The 12,145-nt window shown below is 35.8% G+C and overlaps 1 protein-coding gene across 12 annotated transcripts in view; it reads left to right on the top strand.

Moving 5' to 3' along the window:
• DMD (dystrophin) overlaps positions 1–12,145 on the top strand; it is a 1,120,784-nt gene that overhangs the window by 437,577 nt on the left and 671,062 nt on the right. For all 12 annotated transcript variants that reach the window (XM_071750505.1, XM_071750583.1, XM_071750574.1 and 9 more), the window contains 3 exons: positions 4,876–4,977; positions 5,082–5,189; positions 11,837–12,016. In XM_071750505.1, coding sequence (XP_071606606.1) covers positions 4,876–4,977; positions 5,082–5,189; positions 11,837–12,016 — 390 coding nt within the window. The remainder of the gene's footprint in view (positions 1–4,875; positions 4,978–5,081; positions 5,190–11,836; positions 12,017–12,145) is intronic.

The following is a 12,145-nucleotide window of genomic DNA, read 5'->3' as shown; positions in this document are numbered from 1 at the left end:
AAAAGCTTAAGACTGCTGAGATACTGGTCAGGATCAGACTTGGAATAAAGTGAACAGTTATTTCTATGCACTACTCAAGGCTGCATTTTCCAAGCAGCTACAATTCAGTTATGCTTTTCTGATTCCCAAAATATTTTCATTTATGTAAATATACATATGTATAGTGCATGAATTTATGCATGCGTCTGTATAAAACAATGTTAAAAGCCATAAAAAGGTCATGTGCAGACTTTAAAACGCTCAACAGGATGACAAGAGTCTATACTGGCTTCAAATGAACATTGTAGAAGTTTTTCAGATATATTGCATATGCAAAAAAAAAAAAAAGTTAATGGCATATAAGCCAAATGTGTCCTCTAAAACAAAATTTCCATAGAAAAATTAAGCTTGTTTGGAAAAAATAAAATTAAATACAATTACAGTGTTTCTCTTACAAACTGTACTTACCCCAGGGGAGACTGAGAGATTACAACTAGCCTAGGTGGCTGTGACTGTTGAAACTACTTTTATAGAACAGTGGTTAGTTGATGTATCACTGTGTGACATGTGAGGGTCTGTGTATTTATGATGCTTCTGCCAAGAACTGACTATTTAGAATTTTAACCCCTAGACAACATTAGACTCAAACCAGTCTTACTGAAAAGGCAGCTGCTGCATAAGGATCAAATCTGTATTTCATGGTGCAAAATTAGAGGTTTACACTAGTAAATCTGTTGCAGTAGTCTGACTTGTTCCTCAAGAAAGTGTGGAAAATTATGTTCAGCCCAGAGAAATGTCTGTATAACATACAGAAGCCTTGATGACAGGGAGTTTTTTCTCTAATTATACCCAGCAGCCAGTAGGTCCTTTAAGGGCTCTTATGGTCTATCTCAAATTAGAGCACTCCCCAGGGCTCAGGGTCTGTGCTGAAAAGAGATCTGCATTAGATGTATCAAATACTTCTTGATGGCCTTTTTTCTGTGATGAAGAAAAGGAGCTGAGTATGTAATTTACACTGTCTCTTTTATACTCATATTGCTCAGGTTACTAGACTTTGAATGATGATAATGATCTATGGGTAGTTCTTGTAAAAATATTTCAGAAAATATGAGGCACTTTACAATTATGTACAATGCTTATTTTACTTGGGTGAAATTCTATAAATGTGCTAAATAATTTTAAGTTTATTTTGCATATAGGTGAAACCATATATCAATTTCTCAGTATTTTAAAGAGTGGATAATTTATTAGAAAATCATCTTTCAAAAAAACCCTCTTCTGTTAGTTGCAGACTTGAGGTCTCTTATGTCACTTTTTATACCTTCACTCCAGTGTTCCCAAGAATCATGTTTTTACTCATTTTATCCTGTTCTCATATTTCCTTACTTTGACCTTTTCACAGACTAGAAATATTTTATCTTCTTTTTTTTTGTAGTCATAAGTCATCAGGAGTATTCTTTGGGAGTCTGCTCAATATAGGAAAATTTTCTGTTACATGCAGACTTCTCTGAAAATTCCAGTTAGGTCTGTAAAAAGAAGCGTTTCAAGGGAGCAGGAAGGCAGTTTACTTTATAATCTGGATTCAGTAAGTTTCTCTGGAAATTTGCTTTCCCAGGTATAGGGAAACCGCAGATGCAGTCTGAGTTTCCGGACACCACAGGCTACTTACTGCATCAATTACAATTTGATGTGAACACAGAGGTTAAGCTGAGCACTGTGTGATTTAGTAGTCATAGAATCATAGAATCCCTTTGGTTGAGAAAGAACTTTCAGATCATCAAGTCCAAACATTAATCTAGCACTGCCAAGTTCACCAATAAGCCATGTTCTGAAGCACTGTGTCTACATGTCTTTTAAAGACCTCCAGGGGTGGTGACTGCACTACTTCCCTGAGCACACTGTTCCAGTGCCTGAAAACTGTTTCAGTGAAGAAATTTTTCCTAATACCCACCTTCCCTGGCACAATTTGATGTTATTTCCTCTTGTCCTATTGCTTGTTACTTGGGAGAAGAGACTGATCCCCACCTCACTACAGCCTCCCTTCAGGTAGTCATAGAGAGAGAGTCTCCCCTCAGCTGCCCTCTTTGGACACACTCCAGCACCTCACCATCCTTGTAGTGAGGGGCCCAAAACTGAACACAGGATTTGAGGTGTGGCTTCACCAGTGCTGAGTACAGGGGGTCAATCACTTCTTTTCTCCTGCTGGCCACACTACTTCTGATCAAAGCCAGGGTGCTCTTGGCTCTCTTTGCCCCCTGAGCACACTTCTGGCTCATGTTCAGCCATCTGTCAATCAGTACTCTCAGGTCCTTTTCCACCAGGCATCTTTCCAGCCAGTATTTCCCAAGGGTGTAACATTACACAGGCCTGGCACTTGGCCTTGTTAAATCTCATACAATTGGCCTCGGGTGCATCGATCCAGCCTGTCCAGATCCTTCTGTAGAGCCTTCTTGTCAATATCTACTTTATAAATAGACAGTCCTGCCATGGTATTTCTGACTTGAAACTTTGTGTCTTAAACCTACTCAACCAAACAGTATATCTTTATGTCATGCTTTGTTATGATCTTTCATGAGAAATAGCACGTTTAAGGCAGATCACAGTACTAACCCTCCTATCAGTGCAGTTACTTAGTCATTTTACTTATTTTATTAATGTCAAATTACTGAGGCAAATTAAAATGGCAATTTTTGTGCCTCTTTGGAATCATATGCTGAAAATAGCATTTTGTATTGATGTAGCAAGACTACATCAATATAGTATGCAGATCATTGCATTTCTTAAAGTGAATGCCAAGCCAGATATTTGCTCTTGTGCTCTTGATGTTTTGTTGTTTTCTAAGTGAGCAAACAAAAAATATATTTGAAAGTCTATAACAGTGACAAAGGCAAATTGATGAAGATATTACTGATGATGCTGAGACAAAACTGTATTTCTTTGCAAGGTCTATTAAGAAAGAAGTCAGATTCTTGAATGTGAGATACATAAAAATTACCTAGGTATAAAGGTTCTTATAAATACTGAAATATTCACTGCTTTTATAAAAGATTTAGAAGACATAAAAAACCTCCCAGTATTATAGAAGTCTGATAGAGTCAGATAGACATAGATGTAGAAAACTAGTTTGAGGCTTAGTTTATGATTAACATCCCTTAAATTTAAGCAATCAAATACAACGTATGGAGAAATTAAGTAACTGAGAAGTACCTGACAGTGTACCTACCAACAGGTTGTTTGTTATTTATTTGTGTTGATTAGTGTGGGCTTTCACCAACTTCCAAGTTTTCCTCTGCATCCATACATGTATATACAAGTATATATATCCTTTCTATAAGTCCCTTTGCACGACAGAGATGTAAGAGCTTGTATAACTCACAGTATCGCACACTTTAAAAATTAAATATTCATCAGAAAAATATAGAGTCTGTGGTAGTCCATTAATTCTTTTTAAAGGTCCTGTTTGAATAAAATGTATTTTTTTTGTCAGAGTCCTTATATTTGACTTGTATGAGAATTCAAATTTCAGACAGTTGCGAACTATTAGTTAAAATTGTATAGTATCATTTATTCTGATCTACACTGAAAACTGATGCTAAATTTTGGAATGACTTATGAATAATTCAATAAAAATTGTGAGTGTATATTTTAAATGCTGTACATTATTAGAATTCACAAATTTCAATGTAAATCTGGCATGAAACCAACCAAGTCTGATTCACCTCACAGTCTGTATATGTAAAATTTTAGAAATTTAGATATTTTCCTCCTGTAATAGTGAGAGGAAAGGTTATGTAGGGGAAAATATAGTACTTAGGCTTGGAACTTGTTCAAAAGTCACAAAATCATAGAGTCATAGAAAGTTAGGGGTTGGAAGGGGTCTAATTAGGAAAGAAAGAAAAAGCCCATGACATAATCCCAAATATATACCAAAAAATGCTCCTAGTATTAAGCCTAAAAAAAGCAAACAAATAAAATTCTTCAAAACCTACTTCATATTTATGCAGTGAGTGTGTTCCTGTGTAAAATATTTGAGATGTTTAATAATTGCCAAGTTTTTTACTTAGCATTATTTTACTACGATGTAACTTAGTGGCATGACATCTTCCTGTTCAGTCTGCAAAAAAAAAAAAAAATAATTTAAAGAGCCATAAATTCAAATTTCCTGTAATTTTACCTTTCATTTCCTATGCAGGGCATTATGAAATGATTTTATTCCTTATAGAAAATACAATTACACTTTCAATCCAAACCCCTGTGGAAAATATGTAAATATGAAAATATATAATCGTAACATATGTCAAGTTGGCAGGGACCAAAAAGGATCATTGAGAAAATAAAAAAAAAAATGAAAAAAATTAAGAAGCTGTTTTTTCTCTTTCAAGATATTCTTTTGAAGAAGATTAAAAGCTAATTTGGTAGTATGCAATATCTTGCAGATTTTAGAGGTAAGAAATTTGACCAACTGCACTGATGGTACAACTTAAGAACCACATACTTCTTTGCTTTGATCATGTCTCTGGGCCACTGTACTTCCATTTCATGTAATTATATTTTGGGCATTGTAAAGTTTTGAAACTGAGGTTATTTTGAGAGTATAGTACCTGAGAGTTAATGGAAAAATTTGTCTGTAGATGGGTATTAAAATTCTGACTTTTTAGCTGTATTGCTATTTCTATTCTTTCCATTTTGATTATATTTTGAATGGTGGTATGATCCATCTCGGTGTAACATGCAACATGTTTTAAGGGCTTCAGGCTGTAAAAAATGAGTTATGAAAATGTTTTCAGACAAATCTTTAAGGCCATAGGAACATCAGATTGACTTGTTTAAAAAAAAATACATAAAAATGGGGGGTAAACAAAATGAAACCTGTATTATGTACTTCTTTCTTTCTAGCACTTTGGCAAACGGTGGGCAGCCATCTGCAGATGGACAGAAGACCGATGGGTCCTTCTGCAAGATATTCTTCGTAAATGGCAGCACTTTGCAGAAGAACAGGTGAGTAGTTTTAGCAGGTATAAATTGGAATATTCTTCAGAGAGCTAAACTGGGGAAAGCCTGTCTGAAACCTTTCCATTCTTTTCTCTCCAATTTTCTTTCAGTGCCTTTTTGATGCATGGCTTACTGAGAAAGAAGATGCTGTGAGAAAAATTCATACAACTGGCTTTAAAGATCAAAACGAAATGCTGACCAATCTACATCAATTAGCTGTATGTATTTTGCATTTTTTTATTTTATGTTTAACTTTCTTATTCATGAGTCTGAGTGCATGTGGCTTCATCCCATTTACAGATGGTATGCTTTAAAAAAGCAGCTAAACAGCTGTTTCATACTTTGGGAATGGATGTTGTCTCACCTGAACAGAATAGGATGGTCCATGACCTTGCTAATAAAGAAACCAATATGTACATATACTTTTCCCTGGTTGTCTCTTCAATCAGAAGATTATGCAATGAAATAGCATTTGTTTGTCTTAAAAATATGTATGTATATGTATGAGGACATGCATATGAGTAAGTACATGCAGCAAAACCTGTTAAACAGTCCTTGAACCTGAAAACTCAAAAACTGTGAAATGCTGACATTAGTATTACTTTACACCTATACCTCAACTGTATTTCTGGAATCTAGTTATGCACATTAAATGCACCCTTTTCAACTCATCTTCTCCCTCAGTCTTCAGAAAGCACTCTATTCTGCATCATCTTAGTCTTGGGAACATAGGTCTGACTGTCCTAGAAAGCTGCTGTGCCTGTAGAACTGGAAAAGCTGTCACAGACTAGACATGCAAATGGTTTTAAAGAATTAAGACCTTTCTAAGGAAAACGACACGATATGTGCTATTATGGATGTCACGATGACTATTTATGCATTTAGAGGAAAAGAAAAATTTATGTCCATCCTTTTGATAAGAAAAGAGGTAAAATATTATTGCTGTAAATTGGAACTTCATTGATAACCTATTTAAACTGAAATATTATTCATGTTGGTGAAGACAAGGGTGGGGAAACATCTTGCATTATTTTAAGACTTTTTACATTTTACAAGTTCATGTACTATGTTTTTATTTATGAGCAATTCTCAATTGCCTATTTGGTTATACAGAAGGCACAAAAATAATTTTTTACGTTATTTGTATGTATTTATGTTAAAAGTTACTTTAGAATTGATGTCCTTCTAATCCTGCTATATTAAAAGTAGAAAAGTAAAAAGATTTGAGCTTTTGGTCAGTAAAAATACCATGATGTTTCTGAAGTTTAAGAAACTGTGATATTTTAAAAATTTACTGTATTTTATCATCACATAAACAAATACATTTTGTCTTTTGTCTTTTTAAAAGAATGAAATTGATACAGATTTATTGTTTAGTTCATAAATCCCTTGCAGCTTGTAGAGAATTAGTGGTAAGTGTCCCTGTTGATTCATAAAATGTCTAAGAAGTTAATATTTGTCTTTTTTTTCCAGAACTCATGACCCCAAAGTATGATTGTCATCATAATCTTAAAACACTGTAATTATGATGCTACCACACCCTTTCTTCCTGCTTTCGTTCCTGCCTGCCTTCCATTTGGTTAATGAAATACCCATTCTTATAAAGTTAATCATATTGCCAGCTGAAATTGCTAAGCAGTACTCTCATGAAAGCATTGACAGACCCTCATAAAACTTGAATGCTTGAATATGAGAGTAAAAAAAGTGTTTGGAGGTAGTAACGGAGAAGCTGCCCAAAAATTCACTTTTATAATTTTACCAGTTGGTTCCAGAATTATGAATCTGTGAGGCAATAAAAATACCTTCTTTTACTAATATAAAAGTGTTTATAATATTGCCAGTTCTGGTAGCTCAGTCTCTCAGTTGTCTAATCATTTTCATCAGGAAAAAGCATTAATTTGTCCTGTTAAATCTTAAGAACTTAAAAGTTTGATAACATAGTAAATGGGAGCTTCCAGCCTGTTTTTCCTGCCTCTTTATATGCACAACTTGGCAAGATTAAGGTCGTCTTCTTTAGCTAAATTTCAGTCTCTTAAGCCTAAAAGAAATTTTGGGTGGTGTTTCATTAGAATTTTTAGCATTATGAGAGTTCAATTGAAATTCTAAAACCCTGACAGGGTTCTAAGCAACTTCTAAAACACCTGAGGTGAAATAGGTGTGTTGAGATCCTATTCACAGTATAAAAAAATGTTGACTCTTACATCACATTAATGATGACATCATATAGTAACAAATTTAAGGTAAAATAAGAAAGAGCAGCAAGTAGTTTTCACAAATGTTTTCAGTTCACAGCTCTTCTGAAGAAATCGGGATTTTATTGCTGCTTGCAGGTGCAGAAATACATCAGTGTCTTCACAGTAATTTTATTTCATGTTTCTCAAGTGGGAAGGAATGCACTGTTAATTTTAGTTAATGCAGAGGTTGTGAGACTAAGCACTATCACTTAAAGCTTAAAAATAAGCTTTAATTTACCCAGATTTTTTAACTGATAGTCGGTATACAAATATTTTCTAACAGTAATTTGAGTAAACAGAAAGTTTAAGATTTTTCCTGAACAGAAATGTCCATAGAAGATTTTGGCAGCCCAAATTCTGATTGTTTGACTTTGTATAAGCAAGCATGTGTTTTTCAAAATTTGATATTTTCTAATGATTTGACTGCAGAATCACCATTACTGACAAATAGTAGTTTTCTGTTCATTCTTTCTCAGCTATGGTTCCCCTACACTGGGAGAAGCAGTCAAGTTACAATATTTTTAATAAAAGTAAATACATTAAACTTGAATATGCAATTTTATGTCAGAATACTTTAAAGTATGGAGGCTGGGATACACTCTGGACAGTGAAAGACAAAATCCATCTTAAAGAAGAAAGATTGGCAATGTTCTGAGGATTAGGATGTTGTGGCAGTTTAGTCTTGGCTGGCTGCCAGGTGCTCACTAAACCATTCTTCAGCAAGGCAGGGGCAGAAAATAAGATGAAAAGCTCATTGGCCAAGATAAGGGCAGGGAGATCACTCATCAGTTATTGTCACAGGTGAAACAGACTGGTCTTGGGGAACATTAATTTAATTTATTGCCAACAAAATCAGAGTAATGAAAAATAACAACAACCTTAGAACAACCTGCCCTTATCCCAGGCTCAGCTTCATTCCCAAATTCTCTATTCAAGACAAGAGGGCACGGTCTCAAGTTGTGTCGGGGGAGGTTTAGGTTGGATATTAGAAAGAATTTCTTTACTGAGAGGGTGATCAAGCATTGGAATGGGCTGCCCCGGGAAGTGGTGGATTCTCCATCCCTGGAGATATTTAAAAAGAGACTGGATGTGGCACTCAGTGCCATGGGCTGGTAACTGCAGCGGTAGTGGATCAAGGGTTGGACTTGATGATCTCTGAGGTCCCTTCCAACCCAGCCAATTCTATGATTCTATTCTATGATTTTATTCTATGATTCTATTACCCTTTCCCCACCCCACTGGATGGACCAGTGGGATGGGGAATGGTTGCCACTTTGATACCACTTTGTCTCTGCTGTAACACCAGTGTGGGGTCCCAATCACAGTAGACAGTCCTTCATGAACTGCTCCTATGTACACCCTTCCCCGTGGGTCACAGTTATTCATGAATTGCTCCAGCATGAGGCCTTTCCATGGGGTGCAGTCCTTCAGGAGCAGACTGCTGCAACATGGGTCTCCCTCATAACCATAGCCACATAACCTGCCAGGAGACATGCTCCAGCATAGGCTCCTCTTCTTGGAGCCACAGCTGCTGCCAGGAGCATGCTCCAGTGTGGACTCACCACAGGGTCACAGCTTCCTTCAGGCACATCCTCCTGCTCCAACATGGGGTCCTCCATGGGCTGCAGGGAACCACCTGTATCACCATAGTCTTTACCTTGGGCTGCAGAGGAATCTCTCCTCCAGGTCCTGGAGCACCTCTTCTTCCTCCTTCTTCCCTGACCTTGTTTTCTGTAGAGCTGTTTTTCTCACATTTGTTTCACTACTCCCCCTTAGAGCTGCTGTGTAGCATTTTTAAGCCTTTCTTAATGATACTATCACAGAATAGCCACTGGAGTCACTGATGGGCTCAGCTTTGTGCCACAGTGGATCTGTTTTGGAGCCAGCTGGAACTGGTTCTGTCCAACATGAGCAGAGCCCCTGGTGTCACAGAAGCCTCTGTTGCAGCTGCTTTGCTGCCAAAATCTTCCATATACACACAGTATGGATGCTTTTTCCCTTAGCTCTTGCAGTCACGTTTCCGTGTTATTGAAATCAATGAGTAAAATACATATTGTGTGAGCGTAACAATGCACCCATTCTAGTATCACGCTAAAATTGTTATAATTTAGATTTCTTCATAATTCATCTATTGTAAGAATTTATTCACATAAAGCTATTTTTGCAAGAGCTGTGTGGGTTTTAATATTCTTGAGTAGCTTGTTTCAGAAGATTAATTCAGTATTGCATATGAAAATTTATTTCCTTAGTCATTAACTGTTTGGGGTTTTCTTAGTTTAAAGGTCAGAAAAACTTAGGCTTTACTAATTTTTACACATATTAATACTAACTTTTCTTCCATTTTTTATATTGCACAGGATTGAAAGGTTGTTTTTAAGTCCTGTGCCTAACTTTAACAGCCTGTGAAATTTAGCTGCTGGTGGTGTTCCTTCACAAAATATGTTGAGGTCTATTGCAGAGATCCTAGGTCTATGTATTTATAGTTATTACTCCATTAATATAGAGTTAAATCTTCACTTGTTTCTCTTAATGCAAATTTTTTTACTTATTAGAAGAAAAAGAGTTAGATGATACATAAGTTTTTGGTGAGGCTTGAGGAAAAGGAAACCAGTAATAATTAAAAACTTGAATACAAGAATCAACTAGTGGAAACACATTGCAAACAAATAAGGAGCACACAGCATAATGTTCTAATATTGTAGCTTACAGTATAGACTGAACAGAAGTTATGACTGAGTTATTTTACAATTAATTTCATAAAGCAAACATTACTATTTATTCTCTTGCAGGCTGATAAATCACATACTTTGTTGCTAGCCCATTAGTATATTAGGTCAGTTTTTGTACATTAAGAAAGCAAAACCAGATGATATTATTGGCTACTGTAGCACATTTGCAGGTGTTTGGTAAGGAATCATGAAAACAGAATCCCCTAGTGTATTTTTTACTGTAAATGAGATTAACTGTAGCTATCACAGAACTATTTTGGGTAGTAGTGAGCGGTACCTTTGGCAGGAAGGAGGCTTTACTATCTTTCTCCTTTTGGTTTCACTTGCTGATTGTGTTCCATATATCTAGGATTGATGCTGAATTCATGTGTGTATTGTACAGCTGTTGTCAGCTGTGAAGGTTAGAAATACAGCTCTGCTGCTCAGCATTCACTAATCATTTTTCATAGGGCAATGCTTTTGATTACTTCAGTCAGCGTATGTGCTTTTTCTGACAGTGTAGACCAAATAAACCAAATATAGCAAAACTTGCAATTTTAAAATGGTAATTTGTTTTACATTTACTCTGTCCTATTTTCTACTATACAGATTTTTAAATATGAAGTATGTATTTTCTTAGAGTTGTCAATTTAAATTGTGATATTAGCTTTAACATCAGTAATTATGACATTTCAAAACCCATCTGAATAGCAAGAGTAGGGTTTACCAAGACTGTGAAACTTTCATGTACTGAGCTGTGTTTTAGATTTTGGATTTCATGACTACAGAGATTTCATTTAGTTTTGGATTTCATGACTACAGAGAAGTATATGCAGAATAAATTCTGTTATCAAAATATTTCTTTAATTATCACTTTCCAAATGCATAGGAAATGCTTTGGGGGTCAGTTTGAAATCCTCAGCTGCATAGAGAGTTCACAAGTTTGCCATTCTTAACATAGATTAGGATATAGAGAATGAATGCTTAAGGTACGAAAATCAGTGGTGTGAACCAGTAGAGGCATTCAAATATCAACCCAAGAAAGAACTGAAGGTATGGATGACACTTTGGTCAGTGAACAGCCTACATATTAGAGAGGTTTCTGTGCATGGATCTCAGGAGTTTCAATATCCCTTGGCAGTTTACTGCAGTAGAGATGGGAAGACTGAAAATTTCTCATTTTCTGTTAGCATCTATGTGTTCAAGCTGTATGGAAGCTTGCAGAGGTTGTAAACGGGAGTTTCCAGGATCCCAGCAGTAGGGCCCTTTCCTTGACAATCTGCAGAGCTCCTGGGGTTCCTGAGGTTTCTCTATTCCCTTTGAGATTTCTGCCTTGTAGCAGAGCCTGCTGAGATCCAAGGAAGATGAGAAATATGATTCCAAAATCAAACTGACTTTGATCTTTCTCTCTCTTTTTTTTTTTTTTTTTTTTTTTTTTTTTTTTTTTTTTTTTTTTTTAAATTTTATTTTATTCCTTGTTTGGAGACAAATACTAATTTTCTCTAAAACATTATTTTCCAGTCAGTTTTAATATGCAATATATGACAGAGTACAAAAAAAAAAATAAATTAAAGAAGCATTGTTTGAAATGTTAATATAATTATTAACAGTGCAGTTTTAAAGTTACTAATGTCACACAGCTGCTAGCTTTTTGATTTATGTTGCCACTACATGCTGTAGTGTCCGGAGTTGCTCTTCCTGTCAGGTTGTATTGCTTTTTGGAATGTAATGTGTCCATTCCATGTGTCAGCTCTGCCAGCAGTTTTTCCAGTAACACATCATGGAAGTATAGGAGTTTGTATGAAGTATCCATTTTTGCTTCTTTATCATTCTCTCTTTAGGATTTTTTCCTCTGAGCTTGTTGGGTTGTTTGTTGTTTTCTGTATAAATTACTGGGCTTCCTGTTATTACATTGTTTAACAGATCCTCAAAGGAGATCTAGAAATGAAAAGGCAAATGATGGCTAAGCTGAAATCGCTCAGCCAAGACCTTCTTGCGGCTGTAAAAAATAAAGCAGTGGCTCAAAAGCTGGAAAGCCGTCTTGAAACTTTTGCCCAGCGTTGGGATAGCCTTGAGCAGAAGGTGGAGAGCAATTCTAAACAGGTATGTTAAAAGCATCATTTTGTCAGTTAGTGACAGTCAAGTTCTTGCAGCAGTTTGTCGTATGGTTTTAATTTTTTTTCTTTGCATAATTGTGTAGGACATATTTCATTTTTAGGACAGTCTTATACA

This window comes from Heliangelus exortis, chromosome 1 (genome assembly GCF_036169615.1).
Source record: "Heliangelus exortis chromosome 1, bHelExo1.hap1, whole genome shotgun sequence".
Lineage (NCBI taxonomy): Eukaryota > Metazoa > Chordata > Aves > Apodiformes > Trochilidae > Heliangelus > Heliangelus exortis.
The sequence above is the reverse complement of the archived record's forward strand: the minus strand, read 5'-3'. Positions and strand labels throughout refer to the sequence as shown.